Source organism: Geotrypetes seraphini, chromosome 12 (assembly GCF_902459505.1).
Source record: "Geotrypetes seraphini chromosome 12, aGeoSer1.1, whole genome shotgun sequence".
NCBI lineage: Eukaryota > Metazoa > Chordata > Amphibia > Gymnophiona > Dermophiidae > Geotrypetes > Geotrypetes seraphini.
In genome coordinates this window covers 72,389,868-72,413,031 of record NC_047095.1, presented here as the reverse complement: position 1 = coordinate 72,413,031, position 23,164 = coordinate 72,389,868, and the positions used below count along the sequence as shown (strand labels likewise).

General features: G+C 46.4%; 1 protein-coding gene across 5 annotated transcripts in view; it reads left to right on the top strand.

Annotated features, from left to right (window-relative positions):
- The window catches only part of TESK2 (testis associated actin remodelling kinase 2), a 146,776-nt gene extending 129,130 nt beyond the window's left edge, over positions 1–17,646 (top strand). For all 5 annotated transcript variants that reach the window (XM_033916665.1, XM_033916660.1, XM_033916663.1 and 2 more), the window contains one exon: positions 14,828–17,646. In XM_033916665.1, the coding sequence (XP_033772556.1) occupies positions 14,828–15,771 (944 nt within the window). In that variant the 3' untranslated portion in view covers positions 15,772–17,646. The remainder of the gene's footprint in view (positions 1–14,827) is intronic.
- The last annotated feature ends 5,518 nt before the right edge of the window (positions 17,647–23,164 follow it).

Below are 23,164 nucleotides of genomic sequence, written 5' to 3'. Positions count from 1 at the left end.
AAGACAAAAAGAGCTGGGGGGATGTTCGGTGAGCTCTGGTACGATCAAGGTAGTAAGCAAGGGCACGCTTACAATCCAGCGTGTGCAACGCCTGTTCTCCAGGATGCGAGTGAGGCTTAGGAAAGAAGACGGGAAGCACAATGGACTGGTTGAGGTGAAAAGCTGAGACCACCTTGGGAAGGAATTTAGGGTGGGTACGCAGAACAACCTTGTCATGGTGAAAAACAGTGAACGGTGGGTCGGCAACCAGTGCATGCAGTTCGCTAACCCTCCTGGCAGAGGTGATGGCAATTAGAAAAAGCACCTTCCAGGTAAGAAGCCTGAATGAAGTTGTGGCAAGAGGCTCAAACGGAGGTTTCATAAGGGCAGAGAGAACCACATTCAGGTCCCAGACGACGGGAGGAGGCTTGAGAGGCGGTTTGATGTTGAAGAGCCCTCTCATAAATCTTGAAACCAGCGGATGAGCCGTGAGGGGTTTTCCGAGAATAGGCTCGTGAAACGCAGTGATGGCACTGAGGTGGACTCTGATGGAAGTGGTTTTGAGGCCAGCGTTGGACAGCGAGAGCAAATAGTCCAAGACAGTTTCCACCGCCAAAGAGGTGGGTTCTTGATGATGCCGGAGACACCACGAGGAGAATCTGGTCCACTTCTGATGGTAACATTGAAGAGTGGCCGGTTTCCTGGAGGCGTCCAAAATGAGGCGGACCGGTTGAGATAGATTCTCCGGAGAGGTCAGCCCGAGAGAAACCAAGCTGTCAGGTGGAGGGAAGACAGGTTGGGATGTAGTAGAGACTGATTCTGCTGTGTAAGTAGAGTAGGAAACACAGGAAGAGGAATGGGCTCCCTGGAGCTGAGTTGAAGCAGAAGGGAGAACCAGTGTTGACGAGGCCACCGAGGGGCGATGAGGATCATGGTGGCATTGTCCTTGCGGAGTTTGGACAAGGTCCGCAACATCAAAGGAAGTGGAGGGAAGGCATAGAGGAACCGATCCCTCCAGTCGAGCAGGAATGCATCCGGGGCCAGACGGTGAGGAGAGAAGAGTCTGGAACAGAATTGGGGCAGCTGATGGTTGTGAGGTGCTGCAAAGAGGTCCACCTGCGGAGTGCCCCAGCGAGCAAAGATGGAGAGTAGAGTCGGAGGGTCCAACGTCCACTCGTGAGGTTGAAGGATGCGGCTGAGATTGTCGGCCAGAGAGTTCTGTTCGCCCTGGATGTAGACCGCCCTGAGAAAGAGATTGCGGTCCGTGGCCCAGGTCCAGATGCGCAGAGCCTCCAGACAAAGGGGGCGAGATCCGGTGCCGCCTTGCTTGTTTATGTAGTACATGGCGACTTGATTGTCTGTGCATAGGAGGAGGACTTGAGGACAGAGAAGATGCTGGAAAGCCTTGAGGGCGTAGAAAATGGCTCTGAGTTCCAGGAAATTGATGTGATGACGACGCTCCTGTGGGGTCCAAAGTCCCTGGGTGCGTAGATCTCCCAGGTGAGCTCCCCACGCGTAGGGGGACGCATCTGTGGTGATGATCATAGAGTGGGGGGGCAGATGGAAAAGTAGACCCCTGGAAAGATTTGAGGAGTTCAACCACCATTGGAGAGATTGCTGAAGAGATGATGTCACAGAGATGGGATGAGAAAGAAGATCCGTAGTCTGTGACCACTGGTTGGCGAGCGTCCACTGAGGTGTACGAAGGTGGAGACGAGCCAGAGGAAGGACATGCACTGTCGAGGCCATGTGACCCAGGAGGACCATCATCTGTCGAGCAGGAATGGAGGGATGCAAGAGTACCTGACGGCAGAGATGGAGCAGGGTCTGCTTGCGATCGGAGGGGAGAAAAGCCCTCATTAGCGTGGTGTCCAGAACTGCTCCAATGAATTGAAGTCGCTGGGTGGGAAGCAGATGCGACTTGGGGTAGTTGATCTCGAACCCCAGGAGGTGGAGGAGAGAGATGGTGTGATGAGTAGCCTGTAGCACAAGTGGAGACGTAGGTGCTTTCACCAACCAATCGTCCAAATAGGGGAACACCTGGAGGTTGTGAGACCTGAGGAAGGCCGCTACCACTATGAGGCACTTGGTGAAGACCCTGGGTGAGGAGGCGAGGCCGAACGGTAGCACCTTGTACTGATAGTGGTGGTGCAGTACCTGGAATCGCAGGTAGCGGCGAGAATGTGGATTGATGGAGATGTGAGTGTAGGCCTCTTTGAGGTCCAGGGAACATAGCCAGTCGTGTTGAGAAAGAAGAGGATAGAGCGTGGCAAGGGAGAGCATTCTGAACTTCTCCTTGACCAGACACTTGTTGAGGTCCCTTAGATCGAGAATGGGACGGAGGTCTCCCGTCTTTTTGGGTACCAGGAAGTAGCGGGAGTAGAATCCCTGCCCCCTTTGATCTGGAGGTACTTCTTCGATGGCATTGAGAAGGAGGAGGGATTGAACCTCCCTCAGGAGGAGGGGGGTTTGAGATGAGTTTGAAGCAGACTCTACGGGAAGGTTGTCCGGAGGCAGAGTCTGGAAGTTGAGAGAGTAGCCGTGGCGGATGATGTTGAGGACCCACTGGTCCGACGTGATGACTTCCCAACGGCTTGAGAAAATGGTGAGACGACCCCCGATAGGCTGTGGAAGAGGTAGCGAGGGTGGATGACTGGCTATGCCCTGGAGAGAAGAGTCAAAAGGGCTGAGATTGTTTAGCAGGCTGAGGAGGCTTGGAGGGTTGGGTGGCCTGAGACCGAGCCTGGGCATGGTGCTGCTGTTGACGGGGTCGCCGAGATTGTTGGGGAGGCGGATTGAGTGGCCTGGCTGAGAACCTCCGCTGGTAGGATGATTGAGGCCGATAGGGTCGAGCAGGCGGAGCCTTCTTTTTCGGCTTGATTAGGGTGTCCCACCTAGTCTCATGGGCGGAGAGTTTCTGGGTGGTGGAATCCAGTGACTCTCCAAAAAGCTCATCCCCGAGACAGGGGGCGTTGGCCAGGCGGTCCTGGTGGTTGATGTCCAGGTCGGAGACTCTGAGCCAGGCCAAGCGACGCATGGCTACAGCCATGGCAGAGGCCCGAGAGGTGAGCTCGAAGGAGTCGTAGATCGAGCGGACCATATACTTGCGCATTTGGAGAAGGCCAGATATGTGCTGCTGGAATAGCGGGACCTTGCGCTCAGGAAGGTACTTCTGGAGGGCAGACAGCTGTTGGACCAAGTGTTTGAGATAAAAGGAAAAATGGAAGGAATAGTTGTTTGCCCTGTTGGCAAGCATGGCATTCTGGTAAAGCCTCTTGCCAAACTTGTCCATGGTCTTACCTTCTCTGCCAGGAGGGGTAGAGGCATAGACACTGGAGCCCTGAGTCTTTTTTAAGGTGGATTCCACCAGAAGGGACTCATGGGGCAATTGAGATTTGTCGAATCCTGGAATAGGGATGACACGGTAAAGGTTGTCCAGTTTACGGGGAGCTCCCGGTACCGTGAGGGGATTTTCCAAATTTTTGTAGAATGTCTCCCGTAAGATGTCATGTACGGGAAGTTTGAGGAACTCTTTAGGGGGTTGCTCAAAGTCTAAGGCTTCTAAAAAGGCTTGGGACTTTTTGGAGTCAGATTCAAGGGGAAGTGACAGAGCAGCAGACATTTCCCTCAGAAATTTAGAAAAAGAGGACTGCTCAGGTTTAGAGGAGGCATCAGGCGCCGATGGTTCCTCATCAGATGAGGAGGGATCCTCCTCGGTACCGAGAGGAGTCTCCTCCCATAAATCCGGATCCCTGACCTCTGGTGCGTGTCGGGACACCGGGGTGGAGGGTGCGGTGTGGTGAGTTTTGGACAAAGATTTACCAGAGCGCACCGAAACGGCACCAGGGGAGGACGATCGGCGTCGTTCTCGGTCCCGAGAAGAGTGCCGTACCGCCTGGTGCCGAGCAGGATCCACTGTGGTTCGAGAATGAACCACAGGATCATCAGGAAGTTGTTGTGCCGAAAGGATCGGCATCGAGGTGTTTACCGGTACCGAAGGAGTGGACACCGGGGGCTCGGTGCGGGGCTCGGGCCGGTCTGGTACCGGAAGGAGCGGTGCCAGGATAGAGGGTAGCAGTTGTTCAAGCTGTTTCTTCAACTGCTCCTGAAGCTGAGTTTGTAGGATGGCCGAGATACGGTCATCCAGGGGTGGCATCGGAACCGCTTTCTTTTTCTTCGGTTCCTTGGATGCCGCTCCACGCCCCGGCGATGAGGAGGCCGATGACGAGGCACTCACCGTTATCGGGGCGGAGCGTTTACGGGACCGGTGCGATGCCGGTATGGACGGTGTCGTCACCGTAGCTGGAGGGCGCTCGAGGGAAGAGGAAGGCTTCTTAGCCGGCTTACCTGGCGCCAGTGGCGCCGATGCGGGATCGGTCGGTGTCGAGCTGGACGGTGCCGATTTCTGCGGTACCGCCGCTGAGGGTGATGAATCCATCGCCGACTCGGAGCCGAAGAGCAGGGTTTGCTGGATTCTTCGGTTTTTAAGAGTACGTTTTTGTAAAGTGGCACAGCGGGTGCAGGAATCTGCCCGATGCTCCGGACCCAGGCACTGCAAACACCAATTGTGTGGGTCAGAAACGGAGATCGGGCGTGCACACCGCTGGCACTTCTTAAAACCGACCTGCGGGGGCATGAAGGGGAAGATAGCCTCCGCAAAATCGAAGTCCGAGGCCTGTATAATGGCAACAGGCCCCGCCGGGGCAAAAACGAAAGAAACAATAAAAATCAAAGTTTTTTTTTTTTTTTTTTGCAATTGAAAGAAAAAGGAAACCCGAAGGTAGAGGAAGAAAAAAATATAACAAAAGCGCGAGCGGGAAGGCAAAAAGTGATTTCAACGGCCGTTGAAAAAATACACGCGTCTTCTTCGCTCCGCGGAAACGAAGAAACTGGGGACCACGCACTCCTCCGTCGGGCGGGAAGGCACTCGCGCACGCGCGGTGCGGCCAACTAGAAACTTCTAGTTAAAAGGTCCGTACCGAGGGCTCCGTCGGTGACGTCACCCATGTGTTAAGAATATGCTGCCTGCTTGTCCTGGGATAATGTTAGATGCAGACTTAGATATTGCTGCTATCACAGAGGCATGGTTCAGCGATTCCCACGGATGGGATGCCAACATACCGGGCTATATAATCTTTTTAGGAAGGACAGAGATGGTCAAAAAGGTGGAGGAGTAGCTCTCTATGTAAAGACAGATATCCAAGCGACTGAAATGCAGGGGGTCTGGGGAAAAGAAGCAATATGGATTGTTTTGAAAAGAAGATGGGAACTTCTATCCACTTGGGTGTTGTCTACAGACCTCCGACTCAATTGCAGCAAATTGACAAAGATTTGATTACAGATGTACAAAAGTTGGGAAAGAAAGGGGAGGTGCTATTGCTGGGTGATTTCAACCTGCCGGATGTGGACTAGAAAGTTCCATCTGCGGAATCAGAAAGAAGTAGGGAGATCGTGGACGCCTTTCAAGGGGCTCTGCTCAGACAAATGGTGACAGAACCTACAAGGGAAAATGCGATGCTGGATCTAGTGCTCACAAATGGTGAAAGTGTCTCTGATGTCCAAACGGGGGCCCACCTGGGAAATAGCGATCATCATACAATTTGGTTCAATATAACAGCCAAAGTGGACGATGGCCACACAAAACTCAGTCCTGTATTTCAAACATACGGACTTTAGTAGCATGGGAGAGTACTTGAAGAAAGAGCTGATGGGATGGGAAGACATAAGAGAAATGGATAAACAGTGGTCCAAGTTGAAAGGTGCAATAAAAAGAGCTACTGACCTTTTTAAGTGAAGAAAATAAATAAAAATAAGAGAAAAAGGAAACTGATATGGTTCTCCAAACAAGTGGTGGAAAAATAAAGGACAAAAAATTTGTGAAATATAAAAACACTCGGAGTTCAGAAAGGAATATCGGATGAAACTGAAAAGTCAAGAGAGAAGTCTGGCGAAAGCAGAAGAGCAAATGGCTAGAAATATAAAAAAGGGAGACAAATTGTTTTTAGGTATATTATTGATAGTAAATTAAATTACCGTGCACTAATCGGGGCAGTAGTTAAAAGTTGTTTTCACAAACTCAAAATGATTAGGTCTTTAGCAAGTATTCTGGAATCACATACTCTAAACATATTTGATACATTCACTCATAATATCCAAAATTGATTACTGCAATTCATTATACAAAGGAATATTTCAAAAAGAAATTAGAAGCCTTCAGCTAATTCAAAATACTGCCATCAAAATCATCACTAATTCTAAGAAATACGATCACGTCACTCCACTTTTAAAGAATGCCCATTGGCTACCAATACCACACAGAATAACTTATAAAATCACCATGTTAATATTCAAAACCCATTAAACCAAGGAACCAGCCTTGATAGATTTACCACCCAACATCTATTCTTTATGCCTTAATTAGATTATCAGCACTCGCCGGGCAACCACTTTCTCAGTAACTGCCCCATGATCTGGAACTCACTGCCAACTAATATTAGAGAAGAGCAAAATCTGGATAAATTCAAAAGTGCATTAAAATGTTTTCTTTTTAAAGATGTCTTCGAACACTGACCTTCCCTTTTCTGTTTTTCAGGTACCTAACAGTAAATAAGTTAATCCCTTCATTCCTTTGTTTTTTCTTCAATGTTTTTCTTTTCTATAACTTATAGTAGTTCTCCCCTCTTACCTCTTGTTTAATTGTACATCGGATTCCATGTTTTTGATTGTATAAGTCCATTAAGTCCTCCCCTTTTTTTAATCAATGTAAAACGCCTAAAATTTCGGATAGGCGTTAAATCAAATTTTAAATGAAACTTGAAAGGAGACAAAAAAATGGAATTATGATACTGAAAGAAGGTGTGAACTACTATGTGGAGAGTGAGGAGAAAGCAAATGTGCTAAACAAATACTTCTGGTTTGGTATTCACAGAAGAAAAACATGGAGAAGAATCGTGATTGGTTAGCAAAGTTACACCTCAGAATGGAGTGGATACTGCACCGTTCACAGAAGAAAGTGTTTATGAACAACTTGAAAAATTGAAGGTGGACAAAGCTATGGGGCCAGATTGGATCCATCCCAGGATATTGAGGGAGCTCAGAGAGATTCTGGTGGGTCCTCTTAAAAGATTTGTTAAATAAATCTTTAGAGACGGGAGAGGTTCCACGGGACTAGAGAAGAGCGGATATGGTCCCTCTTCACAAAAGTGGTTGCAGAGATGAAGTGGGAAACTACAGGCCGGTAAGCCTCACTTCAATTATTGGGAAAAATAATGGAAACGTTGCTGAAGGAAAGAATAGTGGATTACAAGATTCGAGGCAACATGGGTTTACTAAAGGTAAATTGTGCCAAATGAATCTGATTGAATTCATTGACTGGGTGACCAGTGAATTGAATCAAGGACGTGGTTTAGATGTAATTTTACTTAGATTTCAGCAAAGCCTTTGCCATGGTTCCTCATAGGAGGCTCTTAAATTCCATGGGCTGAAGTTAGGGCCCAAAGTGGTGAATCAGATTAGAAGGTGGTTGACTGTCAGATGCCAGAGGGTGGTGGTGGTTAGTTGAATTCACTTAGCGGAAGGAAAGGTGAGTAGTGAAGTGCCTCAGGAATCAGTGCTAGGACCGATTCTGTTCAATATGCTTGTGAGCAACATTGCTGAAGGGTTAGAAGGTAAGGTTAGCCTTTTTGCGGATGATACCAAGATTTGTAACAGAGTGGACACCCTGGAGGGAGACGAAAACAAAGGATCTGCAAAAGTTAGAATAGTGTAGCATCTGAAAACTAAAATTCAATGCAAAGAAGTGCAGAGTGATGCATTTAGGGGGTAGAAATCCGTATGTGCTGGGAGGTGAGAGGCTGATATGCACTGACGAGGAGGGACCTTGGGATGATTGTTTCTGAGGATCTAAAGGCAGCTAAACAGTGTGATAAGGCGGTGGCTGTAGCCAGAAGGATGCTTTAGAAAGAGGAATAACTAGCAGAAGAGGTGTTGATGCCCCTATATAGGCCATTGGTGAGGCCACACTTGGGAGTATTGTGTTCACTTTTGGAGGCCATATTTGGGAATGATAAAAAGACATGAAGTGGTCCTGAGGAAGGTGATGAAAATGGTAAGGGGTTTGAACAAAAAGAGGTATGAGAGAGAGACTGGAAGACCTAAGTATATATACTCTGGAGGAGTGGAGGGACAGGGGAGATATGATACAGACATTTAAATACTTAAAGTATTAATATAGAACCAAATCTTTTCCAGAGAAGAGAAAATGGTAAAACTACAGGGCATAATTTGAGGTTGTGGGGAGAAAGACTCAGGGGCAATGTTAGGAAATTATTTTTCATGGAGAGGGTAGTAGATGCCTGGAATGCCCTCCCGAGGGAAGTGGAGGAGTGGGAAATGGTTATGGAATTCAATAAAGTGTGGGATAAACAAACAGAGATCTCTAATTGGAAAATGAAGGATGTAAATTAAAGAACTAAGGCCAGTACTGGACAGACTTGCACAGTCTGTGTCCCATATGTGGTGATTTGGTGTAGGCTGGGCCAGGGAGGGCATCAAAGGGAACTGCAGTAACTTGGAATATGAGGATATTACTGGCTAGACTTTATGGTAGATATCCTGCAAACAGGATGGTTGGATTGGCTGGAGTGAGCTTGGACGGCAACTTCAGCATTTGGAATCTAGGATAATACCAGGTGGACTTTACAATCTACGACCCAGAAATATCTGAAGATTGGAGGGTGGCCATTGTTACGCCAAATTTTTTTTTTTTTTTTTAAAGGGCTCCAGGGGAGATCCTGGAAATTACAGACTGGTAAGCCTCACTTCAGTGCCAGGCTAAATGGTAGAAACAACTATAAAAAATAAAATTTAATGAGACTGAGTCAGCATGGGTTCAGCCAAGGGAGATCTTGCTTCACAAATTTGTTTGACTTCTTTGAAGGTGTGAATAAACATGTGGATAAGGGTGAGACAGTTGATATAGTGTATCTAGATTTTCAGAAAGCTTTTGATAAAGTTCCTCACGAGAGGCTCCTGAGAAAATTAAAGAGTCATGGGATAGGTGGCAAAGTTCAGTTGTGGATTAGGAATTGGTTATCGGATAGAAAACAGAGGGTAGGGTTAAATGGTCATTTTTCTCAATGGAGGAGAGTAAACAGTGGAGTGCCACAGGGGTCTGTACTGGGACTGGTGCTATTTAACTTATTTATAAATGATCTGGAAATTGGAACGACAAGTGAGGTGATTTAAATTTGCAGATGACACTAAACTGTTCAAAGTTGTTAAAACGTATGCGGATTGTGAAAGATTGCAGGCAGACCTTAGGAAATTGTAAGACTGGGCATCCAAGTGGCAGATGAAATTTAATGTGGACACATGCAAAGTGATGCACATTGGGAAGAATAACCTGAATCACAGTTACCAGATACTAGGGTCCACCTTGGGGATTAGCGCCCAAGAAAAAAGGATCCAGATATCATTGTAGATAATACAATGAAACCTTCCACCTAATGTGTGGTGGTGGCCAAGAAAATAAACAGGATGCTAGGAATTATTTTTTTTAAGAAAGGGATGGTTAACAAGATTAAGAATGTTATAATGCTCCTGTATCGCTCCATGGTGCAACCTCATCTGGAGTATTGCGTTCAATTCTGGTCTCCTTATCTCAAGAAAGATACAGCGTCGCTAGAAAAGGTTCAAAGAACCAAGATGATGAATGGGATGAAACTCCTCTTGTATGAGGAAAGACTAAAATGGTTAGGGCTTTTCAGCTTGAAAAAGAGATGGCTGAGGGGAGATAAGATTGAAGTCTACAAAATCCTGAGTCGAGTAGAACAGATACAAGTGGATCAAGTGGATTGATTTTTTTCACGCTGTCTAAAGTTACAAAGACTAGGGGACACTCGATGAAGTTACAGGGAAATACTTTTAATACCAATAGGAGGAAATTTTTTTCTCTTGGAGAATAGTTAAGCTCTGGAACGCATTGTCAGTGGTTGTGGTAAGAGCTGATAATAATAATAATAATTTTATTTCTTATATACCACTGTACCGTGAGGTTCTAAGCGGTTTACAGTAGAAACAGAAGAAATGCAATAAGTAAGATTAATTAAGATGAAGAGAAAGTACTTAGAGTTCCCTGACTGTCCCAAAGGCTCACATTCTTGCTAAAGTACTTGAGAAAAATAAATTAGTTAGATTATAAACATAGAGTAGAATAAGGTAGGAAAACAGTTCATAGGAAAATTAATTTCGAATACATTATACATTATATATTGTTCAAGGCGGAATACAAATTATAGGAATTACCAAAAGAATTACGTAATAAAGATTATCTAGATAAATTACATAACAGTGATTCGTGTACATTAAATGGTGTGGTAGAGGATTCAATTTTGAGAATTACATATCAAGGGAATCAAGTGATAACAGAATATAGTGGAGATTATCAGTATATACGGTTTACAGATTGGAAGTTACCTAATAATGAAGTAAGAAATTTATTGGATAGTGTGGAAAATGTTTATATAGGAATCAGAGTATGTATGATAGGAAAGGTTCTAAGAATTGAATTAATGTGTTATTCTATCGAGGGAGAGCTTGTGCATAAAGGGAGGATATTAGTTGGTAATGACGTGTTTTCTGAATAGAAATGTTTTGATTTCTTTTCGAAACACTTTGATGTCTGTTGTATTGATCATTAGTTTGGTGATTGTGGGGTCAATTTTTGCTGCCTGTGTCGCTAGAAGGCTGTCGTATAGTTTCTTAAGACGGGTTCCATTATTAGGTGGGAAGGTGAATAGGTTTTGAGTTCTTCTTGATCTGGATGAGCGGTAATGGTTTAGGCGGTTGTTTAGGTAACAGGGGGCAGTTCCATGGGTTATCTTAAACAGCAGACAATAGAACTTGAATTGAGTTCTTGCTTTTATCGGAAACCAGTGAGAGTCTATATAGGCGGGAGTGATGTGGTCAAATTTGCTGAGACAGTAGATGAGTCTGATGGCAGTGTTCTGAACTGTCTGTAGTTGTTTTATCATATTGTTAGGACATGTTAGGTAGAGGCTGTTGCAGTAATCCAAGTTACTGAGTGTGAGGGATTGTACAATGATCTTGTAGTGTTCTTTGGTAAAGAAATTTCTTATTTTTCTTAGGTTTCGCATGGTGAAGAATGCCTTCTGTATGACTTTGTGTATCTGTGTCTGCATAGTGCAGCGTCTATCTAATTGTATTCCTAGAATTTTTAGAGTGCTCTGTATGGGATATTTGATTGTATTTACTTCCAATTCTGTTATAGATTGCTTTTGTTCCTTCTCTAGTAGTAGGAATTTGGTTTTCTCTGCATTCAGTTTCAATTTATGGTTCTTCATCCATTTTTCTACAGTTTCTAGTGTTGTTATCAGGTGTTCATTGGAGCTGGGGTCTTGTATGTCAAATGGGAGAATGATGGTTATGTCATCTGCGTAACTGAAAGATGTTATATTTAGGGCGTCTAGGGCAGTGCCTAAGGAAGCTATGAAGAGGTTGAATAGTATGGGCGATAGTTGGGATCCTTGTGGTACTCCGCAGGGGTTTGTCCATGGTTCAGATAAAATATCTTTTGACTTAACTCTATATGATCTTGTTTGAAGGAAGCCTTGGAACCAGTTGTGAACTTTACCAGTTATTCCTATGGCATCTAGTGTCTGAAGAAGTATTAGATGATCTACTAAGTCAAATGCTGCTGAAAGGTCGAGTTGGATGATTAGTAACTTGTTTCCTTTGCTGAGGTGCTGTCGGGCTATATCAAGTAAAGATACCAGTAATGTTTCTGTGCTGTGATTGGCTCTGAAACCAGATTGAGTTGGATGTAGAATGTTGTGGTCTTCAAGGTAATTGGATAGATATTGTGCAACTAGACCCTCGATGATTTTGATGTATAGTGGGATAGAAGCAATTGGTCTATAATTTGTTGGATTGTCTATTGGGCCTTTGGGATCTTTTAGTATGGGGGTGATTATTATTTCTCCAAGTTCTGGAGGGAATTGACCTTCCTTGAGAGTGGTTTGCAACCATAACGTGAGACAAGTAATAAATTTGGTAGATGCTGTTGCTAATAGGTAAGGAGGACAGTTGTTCAAATCACAGGAGGATTTGCTGTATTTTTTGTATAGCAGGTCCAGGTCTGACCATTGTGTCGTTGGTCCAGGTCCTATCTGCTGAGATGGCTTCGTCATTTGTGGGTTTTATTGGTATCTCTTCAATGATATTTTGGGAATTGTTGAATGTAGATCTGATTGTGGTGATTTTATTTTTGAAGTAGTCCGATAATTGTGAAGCTGTTGGAGTCTGGGTTCCTTGGGTGGCGAGGAAGGGTTTGGTATCTGTGAGGTTTTTTACAATGCTGAAAAGTTTTTTGGTGTCTAGTTTTTCAGTGCCAATGAGTTTGGAGTAATAGTCTTTACGTTTTTCCTTCAGTTTGATTTTATATTGTTTGATTTGGGATCTCCATTCTGTTTTAATGTAGCTGGTTTTAAGAAAGGTTTGGACAAGTTCCTGGAGGAAAAGTCCATAGTCTGTTGTTGAGAAAGACATGGGGGAAGCCACTGCTTGCCCTGGATCAGTAGCATGGAATATTGCTACTCCTTGTGGTTTGGCCAGGTATTAATGCCCTGGATTGGCCACCGTGAGAACGGGCTACTAGGCTTGATAGACCATTGGTCTGAACCAGTAAGGCTATTCTTATGTTCATGTATTTTTAATAGGCAAAACTGTTTCTTGCCCAGAAATATCTAAGAACAAGGACCATTTAAATTAAATGATTAATTTATGGAGCATGTATGGTTGGGCAGACTGGATGGACCATTCAGCTCTTTATCTGCCGTTATGTGCCTAATGTTACTATATAGACAGAAAACGCCATTAACCAGAATTTTGGTGTCTTTTTTTCATAAATATTTCCAGCATAGCCATTCATTAAAGTTGTACTTTTTCAAGTCTGTGGAGTTTTTAATTTCTGGTTCCAACATTATATAATATTGCAGCCCACTAGGAATAGTAGAAACATTTGAATTTATGCCCTGAGTTTAATGTTAAGGCCACTATTATTCATTACTCTATGTTGGTGAGGGAATACTTCAGCTGATACCTGTTCTTATAGATAGATACAGGGTCATTTCATTGTCTTCAAACCAGACCTAGTCACTGTGCAGGTGAAATAGGTTCCACAGCAGAATAGGTCTCTAGCTTGGAAAAGAGACGGCTGAGGGGAGATATGATTGAAGTCTACAAAATCCTGAGTGGAGTAGAACAGGTATAAGTGGATTGATTTTTACTCTGTCAAAAATTACAAAGACTAGGAGACACTCAATGAAGATACAGCGAAATACCATATTTTTTTGCTCCATAAGATGCACTTTTTTCAACCCAAAAGAGGGTGGAAATGTCATGTCTTATGCAGCGAAAAATTTTTTTTTTAAACACTCCCCTCCCCCACACCTTTTTTAAAATGTCCCTTATAGCCTGGTGGTCTAGCAAAGTATCGGCCGGCAGAAGCGAACTTTCTTGCCTGGGCCTGCTCTGCTTTCTGAATGGCTGCTGTCGGTTCTTGCGGATGGTAGCCATTCAGAAAGTGGCACGGGCCTAGATAGGAATGAGCTTCCGATCGCCACTGCTCAGCGCTTACTGTCACCTGCCTGCTGATGCCTTCAACTTCATGCTCGGCATGAGCTGATGATCCCCGCCGCCGCTGCTTAGCTCCTGCTGTCACCTGCCCGCCGCTGCCTTCAACTTCATGCTTGGCGTCCTGCTGCCCTGCTTTCGCCAGGGGGGAGCGCAAAGCATGTGGGCAGAAAACAAAGAGCGGAACAAAGGTGGCTGTGGGGTTCTGCAGAGATGTGGGGGGTTCCAGTGCAATCCTGGGGGCTTTTGTCTGGAGATGGGAAAGGTTGCAGCTGCTGGGAGTGGAGAGAGAAGGGTCTTAACGCCACTCGCATTGTTTCTTGTACTGGCATCCTCCTTGCTTTATAAGAGCTCGGTATTGCAAGCCTTGCTGCTTTAGCCCCCCCCCCCCTATTATTTGGGTTAATATAGGGCTTGAAGGGATAAAAAGACCACTGCCCCTACACTCCCCAGGAAAGATTTGGATTTGGGCAATCGGGGAGGGAGGGGGGTATTTGCCTTGGTTTTCTCTAACCCTTCGGAGGGGGGTGGAGGGTGGTTCTTCCTCGGGGACCATAAAAGTCCAGGTTCCTGATGGGGGTAATAGAGTTTTTGCATATTTGGGGTGGATGGGGTTTAAAAGGGGGGGGGGGGACAGCCTGGCAGAGAAGGGGGAACAGGTACAGAGCCTGGCAAGGAGTGAGGGGGTGGTGGGTGCAGAGACTGGTATATATTAGTATACAATTTGGTTCAGAATGTTTTTTGGGGGAGGTTGTTTTCCTATTCTAAATCTACGGGTGCATCTTATGGAGCAAAAAATATGGTACTTTTTAAAACCAATAGGAAGAAATATTTTTTTTCCACTCAGAATAGTTAATTCTGGAACGCATTGCCAGATGTGGTAAGCGTGGATAGCATAGCTGGTTTTAAGAAGGGTTTGAACAAGTTCCTGGAGGAAAAGTCCATAGTCTATTATTGAGAAAGACATGGGGGAAGCCACTGCTTGCCCTGCAGCAGTAGCATGGAATGTTGCTACTCCTTGGGTTTGGGCCAGGTACTAGGGACCTGGATTGACCACCATGAGAACGTGCTACTGGGCTTGATGGATCATTGGTCTGACCCAATAAGGCTATTCTTATGTTCTTATGAATACTTTGTGTGGTATCCAAATGTTGCCTGCTGCTAAATATTTGTTTCTTTGTCATCTCTTGATTAGGAATGAGTGAGAAGGGGCAAGCATTGAAGCGTCTAACTTCACTTGGACTCCAAGACGAGAAGATCCCTCACAAATCACCCCGCCCCCGTCGGAATATCTGGCTGTCTCGCAGTCAGTCTGATATCTTCTCACGCAAACCTGTGCGCAAGATCAATGTACTGGATCCTTATTACACCCCCAACAAAGGGACAATGAACAAGGTGAACCCATTTAATGCCAGGGAGGATCTGAAAGGTGGCAAAGTAAAGTTCTTTGACATGCCCAGCAAGTCTGTGATTTCTCTAGTATTTGACCTGCACTCTCCAGAGGCAGGTGACTGCATGGTGTCCTGCCAAGCTGGGCAGTTATATAGTACAGACTGGCAGGACTCTTCTTTACTTCCTGGCAGGCACTATCGTTCTCTCCCAATCTCCCCAGAGCTCTTGCATAAAGACTGTGTACCTTTCCCTACCCTTTCTTCCACTGTAGGAAAATGCAACCCTGAGGAACAGGGCATGGAGGTACGGCAGAAACCTCTGTGTAGTATCAAGTATGGTGTGCCTGAGATACCACCTTTCCGTATCAAGTCAAATGATCTAGAATCGCCTTCCTTGGAATATATGGACTGTTCAGATAGCTCTGCCATCACCAGGGCGAATGAGTTTGGCTTGAAAAGAACTGCAGTCAAAAGGGAGTCTACCGATTCCAGGGAACTATCTACTCTGAGTTCAGTGAATTCAGATGAGGGAGCTTCCTCGGGTGTTTTTGTGAATTGCATCTTTTCAGAGGACATGGATGTAGAAGAGCTGCAAAGGAGCTCTTTGGCCAGTACAAGTGACTCTTCCTTCAGTGTTGCTTCCTCGCCAGGGCAGGAGGCCACAATGTTCCTTCCATGTGAAGCATTGATCAGGCATGGAAGTGATTCTGTGTTCTTGCCCTGTAACCTGACCTCATTGAGCAGATAATTGGTCCACCATACTACTATGATTGGAATGGGGAAAGTGAGAGGGGTAACTTTTTAGTGCCTTTTAAAAGAAATCTAGCCTTAAGTGCTTCTGAGTTCTGTATGGCAAATACCACCAGTATTAAAATGCCTTTTAGGGGTAGCTATAGGTAGAAGTGTCTCAAAGTCATCTGGCACACAACTTGGCTCTCTTAAGGTAGAGGAGCCATTGCAGAGCCAAGTACAAGCATTTTCTGTTTTAGGCTGATCTGGGATTTCTAAAAGTTGTTATAGAATAAATGTGACTTCTGCCACGGATACTGTGTTCTCTCCTGAGCTGTTCCACGAGTAGTGTGCCTTCTCAAGCTTCATAAGTTATATCTATGGACTGAGCAGAATGAGGTGCCCCAATTAAAGGGGGGGGGTAGCCTACTGGCTAGGCTTTGGCCAGAACAGTTTCCTTAATCATATCTAGACCACTAGGAAATGGCCCCAGATTTTGCTTGGCCACCTACAGCAAGCTGGTATGGTTTAAGTTGGGAACTGGGTGCACCCTGGGTGCCTTCCCTTCCTTGTCATCTTTCTCATGACTCGAACTGTTGCCCTCCTTACTCCCCTATAATTCTTCCTTTGTGCCATGAACCAGATTAGCCTTCTTTATTACCTCCGTGGAGGGGTCTCTAATATTTTGCACATCCACTGCCAAGTTCCAAATTATGGTTCAAGAATTAGTTTCTATTGCTTAACTGCCACGAAAGTAAATCAGGGATTTTAGCATCAGGAAGAAGGACCTCCTTTAGCATAATCGGTACAAATGCCCCAGCTTTGTACATGTCTGTAACAGGGAATCTGTATGTACATTCAAGTCAACATGCATAAATACACTGCTAATCTTGCTTCCAGATATTGTGTGTACCAAGAATTCTGAAGGACTTCTAAAACAGACTGTCATTTTTCTTTTTGTTTTGTCCTGGGCAGGCATTGCCTCCAGCCAGGTTCTCTCCAAGACCTAGCGTTATTTAGCGCCATATGCTAAGAAGCCCTGCCCATCTGCCTGCTTTTACACTGTGCACTACACAGGTGCTTTTCCTGCTGTGCTTAGTGCACTGAAGTGCATGCTAGAGTGCATGCTAGAGTGCATGCAGTGAATGCTAGAGTGTGTCCTTTCCTATAAGCACTTAATCTCCATTAAGCTTTCTCGGCAAGTGTTACAAATTTTCAGAGTGCACACTTCTCTGTAGTGAGGCAAGGGGAACTTGTTAGTGGGTGCTTCTTGTTTGCTGAAGTGTCACATCCAGGCTTTTCCCTTGGTTATTGTCGGCAGAAAGAACATCAGGAACCATTTTCCTCTCTAGCAAGTAGGAATGAGTCTCTTATTGACTTCCTTATTGTAGAAGCGATGGTATTTATTTTAATATAGGAAGGTTCCAGTGCTGAACCACTTTTTAACCATGGTTTCCTGAATCTGTTGCTCATTTTATTTTGTATTTTTGTACATGCACCCTCCTTGGTGTTGTCTGTACTGTGAAAGGCATTGGTCTACAATTGCATCGTACAAGAGATGTCTATGCAAGATGGCAGCCAGCCAGACGAAGACACTGGTTTCTGTATTGATGAAGGGCTTTTATGTCTTAATACTTGTAATTAGCTAATGTAATTAATGTACTGAAGCACATGGAGAACTACCTCCTATGTAAAATAGTCAAATAACATTGCTGTGCCACTTTCCATTTCTAGTATTCTGTATATTTGAGTATGACCTTAAACTCAAGTATTGTAGCAGTAGTAAAGAACCAAAGAAATTAGCTGGAATATTTTCATAATGTGTTAAATTTAGTCTTTGTAAATGATTTTCTGATCTTTCACATTAAAATAATCAGATATTACCACCTTAAAAGCTTTGCTTCTGGTGTTGGACTTTTTTTTGGTTGCAAAGAGAAAAACCCAACAGTAGTAGATGCCCACAGATGTTGGCACTAAAAAAGTGAGATTTGACAAATCTTTCCAAATAGAGACCAAAAGGATCATGAAGAACATATATTTATTGTATAAATCTACTGCAAGGGTCAACCCTTTATAAAGGATTATACAATAAATGTATGCACTTGATGCTCCTTTTTGGTCCAGGTTTTTCTCTCCCAAATTGAGGTGGAGCTAGAAGTAACCAGTGCGTTCCTTTTCACTACCAGTCAAATGAGGGCCCAAGGGTGGCCTCTATAAAAATGTTAAGACATATCTAAATTTCCTTTTTTCAGACAGTTTCCTTTCAATGTGGTATATTCATGCCTTTCTGTAAAATTTGCCTTCTCACCTCCATCTTCTGACCCCTCTTTTCCCAGTACTCCATATAGCTCAGTTACTTACCATAACATGCGTTATCCAGGGACAGCAGGCAGATATTCTTTACATGTGGGTGATGTCATCCACAGAGCCACGTTGCGGACAGCTTTTCAAGCAAACTTGATTGAAGATCTTAAAGTTTGCTAGTGCTGCACCATGCATGCATGTGCCTTCCCACTCAGCTAGAGGGCACGTCTCCTCAACGTGGTCCTCAGTTCAGATAGCTAGCAAAGAAGCCAACTCGGGGAGGTAGGAGGGTTGTGAGAATATCTGCCTGCTGTCCCTGGATAACATCTGTTACGGTAAGTAACTGTGCTTTATCCCAGGACAAGCAGGCAGCATATTCTCTACATGTGGGTGACCTCCAAGCTAACTAGGAAGGGACGGTGGGACAGTTGGCAAATTAGGAGAACAAATTACGCAAAACCGACTGGCCGAACCGGCAGTCGCGTCTGGAAAAAGTATCCAGACAATAGTGAGAGGTGAAGATATGAACTGAGGACCAAGTGACAGCCTTGCAGATCTCCTCAATAGGTGTGGACCTGAGGAAAGCGACGGACGCCGCCATCGCTCTGACTTTATGCCCCGTGACCCGACCCTGCAGTGGGAGACCAGCCTGAGATAACAGAAGGAAATACAAGCAGCTAACCAGTTGGACAAGGTGCGCTTGGAAACAGTACAGCCCAATTGATTAGGATCAAAAGATAGGAAGAGTTGAGGAGCCGTTTGATGAGACTGGATACGTTGGAGGTAAAAAGCCAATGCCCTCTTATAGTCAAGAGTGTGAAGCGCCACTTCACCAGGATGAGAATGGGGCTTTGGAAAAAACACTGGAAGAACAATGGACTGGTTGATGTGGAAATCCGAAACCACCTTGGGCAAGAACTTTGGATGAGTACAAAGGACCACCTTGTCATGATGAAAAACAGTAAAAGGTGGGTCTGCAATCAGAGCTTGCAGTTCACTGACTGCGAGCAGACGTGAGAGCAACCAGGAACACCACTTTCCAAGTGAGGTACTTCAGATGAGCCTTATCAATGGGTTCAAACGGAGGTTTCATCAATTGAGCCAGAACCACATTAAGATCCCAAACCACAGGAGGGGGCTTGAGTGGAGGATGGACATTGAAGAGGCCCTTCATAAAACGGTAAACTACCGGATGGACAGAGAGCAGTTTCCCATCAAGTAGCTGATGAAAGGCAGCAATCGCACTGAGGTGGACTCGAATAGATGTCGACTTGAGACCAGACCGAGACAAGTGCAACAGATAATCCAGCACAGAAGACAAGGAGGCAGACAGTGGCTCCATGTGATGCATAGCGCACCACGCAGCAAATCTAGTCCATTTCTGGGAGTAGCATTGCCGAGTGGAACTCTTCTGAGAGGCCTCGAACATCCCGCACCGACTGAGAGAGACTGAAGGAGGGAGTCATGCGGAGAGAAACCAAGCTGTTAAGTGTAGAGATTGCAGATTGGGATGCAGCAGCGAACCTTGACTTTGAGACAGCAGAGAAGGAAACACAGGCAGAGGCTCACTGACACTGAGTCGAAGAAGGGAGAACCAAGCTTGTCTGGGCCACTGTGGAGCTATCCAAATCATGGTGGCATGAACCGACTTAAGCTGGATGAGAGTCTTCAGAATCAGGGGAAATGGAGAGAACGCGTAAAGAAACCGGTCTGTCCAATCCAGAAAGAAAGCATCCGCCTCGAGACGATCCAGGGAGTAAATCCTGGAGCAGAAAAGAGGCAACTTGTGGTTGAGGGGCGAGGAGAACAGATCTATCTGCCGCGTCCCCCATCGAGCAAACGCCTGATGCAGTGTCGAGGAATGGAGGGACCATTCGTGTGGCTAGAGAAGGCGACTCAACCTGTCCGCCAGGCAGTTGTGCTTGCCCTAGATGTAGACCGCTCGAAGGAAAATGTTGTGGCATATCGCCCACTCCCAGAGCCGAAGAGCCTCCCAGCAAAATGACAAGGAACCTGTACCCCCCTGTTTGTTTACATAATACATAGCCACCTGGTTGTCCGTGCGCACAAGGACTACATGATCCTGAAGCAAATGCCGAAAAGCGACTAGGGCATTGAAAATGGCCCGAAGCTCCAGTAGGTTGATGTGGCAGTGATGGTCGGCGCTCGGCCAAAGACCCTGGGGTCGGAAGCCATTGAGGTGAGCCCCCCAGGCATACGTGGAAGAGTTCATTGTCAGGATCTTCCATGGTGGGGATGTGAGAAAGAGAAAACCTCTGGAAAAATTGGAAGAGTGCATCCACCAACGGAGCAAACACCTCAAGGAGGGAGTCACTGCAATGCATTGAGAGGGCGGGATCCCAGTTTTATCGCCACTGGGACGCTAGGATCCACTGAGGTATGCGGAGATGAAGTCTGGCAAAAGGAGTCACATGAATAGTGGAGGCCATGTGTCCCAACAGGATCATCATCTGCTTGGTGGAGGCCATGGACTGAAGTGAGACCTGCCGGCCGAGGTTGAGGCAGAAACGACTGGAGGCGAACTGTGTCCAGCACCGCCCCAATGAACTGCAGAGACTGAGAGGGGCACAGCTGGGACTTGGGAAAGTTGACCTCGAAGCTCAGACGCTGAAGGAACAAAATAGTCTGTAGGGTCGCTGCAATAACCTCCTGCCGTGACGGTGCTTTGATAAGCCAGTTGCCAAGGTACGGGAACATGTGAAGACCCTGTGACCGCAGGGCTGCCGCCACCACCACGAGGCACTTGGTGAAGACTCGTGGGGACAAGGCAAGCCCGAACGGGAAGACCCGATACTGCAGGTGAAGGTCTCCCACCTGAAAGCGAAGGAACCTGCGAGAGGCCAGGTGGATCGGGATGTGAGGGTAGGCCTCCTTCAGAGCCAGGGAGCATAACCAGTCCCCCTCGTCCAACAGGGGATATAACGTGGGAAGAGAGAGCATACGGAACTTCTCCTTGACCAAGAACTTGTTCAGCACCCGGAGGTCCAGGATAGGGCGCAGGTCTCCGGTCTTCTTGGGGACTAGAAAATACCAGAAGTAGAATCCGGTGCCCCGCTGACACAAGGGGACCTCTTCCACCGCCTGGAGGCAAAGGAAGGCCCCTTAAGGGGGGAAGCAGAGCGAGATTTCGGGGCAGCAGAAAACAAGGGGGAAGCCTCCCTCGAATACTGCGCCGGCACATTAGTGTCAACAAGCATGGATGTCGATGAGGCCCCGCTGAAAGAATGAGGGGGAGTCGAGGATGGCTTGCGCTTAGAGAGCCTGGACGGCGAGGAACCGGGGGTCTGAGGGACCGAGGCCCAGGGAGCCCGCCTCGATGAGCCCTGGGAAGAAGAGGCCTGACGAGGGAGGTGGGAATCTTCGATCTCGGGGCTCCTCAGTCCGGGGACCAAGACAGCACAGGAGAGCGGAGAAGACTAGGTCAGACAGTACGAGGTCTGACAGCTTGATGGAACCTGTAGTGCGAGGGCCTGGTGACCTACCCAGCTTTGGGGAAGAATCCCTGGGCTGTTTGGCAGACCTGCACCTCGAGGAAGAAGTACGCCACGACCGGCTTCGAACGAGGCCGGGCAGCAGAAGTTCGCCTCGAGGGAACAGGCGAGGAATCACTCGAGGACACGCATCGAGACCGACACATCATGCCTCGAGAGCGAATGGCCACCAGGATGGTATCGGGGCTCAAGGATCTCTCGTTCGAGGAAAGGCTGAACAAATTGCGGCTATACTCTCTCGAAGAACGCAGGGAAAGGGGAGACATGATTGAGACATTTAAGTATATCACTGGTCGTCTCGAGGTGGAAGATGATATTTTCTTTCTTAAAGGGCCCTCAGCCACAAGAGGGCATCCACTGAAAATCAGGGGCGTAAAATTTCATGGTGACACCAGGAAGTATTTCTTTACCGAAAGAGTGGTTAATCATTGGAATGAGCTTCCAGTGCAGGTGATCGAGGCCAGTAGCGTGCCAGATTTTAAGAATAAATGGGATGACCATGTCGGATCTCTAAGAGGGTAGAGTTAAGGGGATGGGTCATCAGAGTGCGATCTCTGAGGGTTAAGGGGGAGGGTCAATAGAGTGGGCAGACTTGATGGGCTTTGGCCCTTTTCTGCCGTCGTTTTTCTATGTTTCAGACGAGCGAAGTTGAGGCCGGGGCAAGCTGAGCTAAAGCAGAGGAAATCTGCGAAGTTAAGATAGCCTTAAGCATATCCTCAAACATCGGCACCGAGACCAAGGGATTTGGAGGCTGGTGCAGCCATGTACTCCAACGACGGCAACCTCGATGTAGAGTATTCCCTTAATGTGGAGGCACGCTTGGGAGGAAGTCTCGTCGAGGCCAGCAGGACTACACTCACTGCGTGGGCAGCCAGAGACTCCGAGGAAGGCTTCTTCAGTAGCTGAGCTGAACCTGAAGGAGGAAGAGGAGACTTACCCGAGGTCGAGGGAGACCTGATCGGGACTGAGGTCTTCGAGGCTGATGTTGAGGCCAAGGCACGGTCAGCTTCCATGGCGAAGAGGTCCAGAATCTTGGCCCGACGCCGACGAAGAGCTCGAGGTTGAAGGGTGGCACAACGAGAACAAGAGTCCATAGGGTGATCAACACTGAGGCAAAAAATATACCACTGGTGCAGGTCTGTGATGGAAATAACCCGACCACACTGAGTGCACTTCTTGAACCCGGTAAGATGCCGGGACATATGGTAAAAACAAAGGCCGTGGCCACGCTGGCCAAGTAAAAAACGAAAATCCAACTTTTTTTTTTTTTTTTTTTAAGAAAAAGACGCAGAGCACAGCTACTTCCTGCCTAGAAAACAAGAAAAGAAGCCATGGTGCAAGAAAGGCCATTTAGGATCGCAGAGAAGAGAGACAGGGCTTTCTAGTTCCATGGAAAACTAAGAACTGAGGACCACGTTGAGGAGACGCGCCCTCTAGCTGAGCAGGAAGGCACACGCATGCGCAGTGCAGCACAAGCAAACTAAGATCTTCAATCGAGTTTGCTTGAAAAGCTGTCCGCAACAGGGCTCCGTGATTGACATCACCCACATGTAGAGAATATGCTGCCTGCTTGTCCTGGGGTAAACACTATATTTT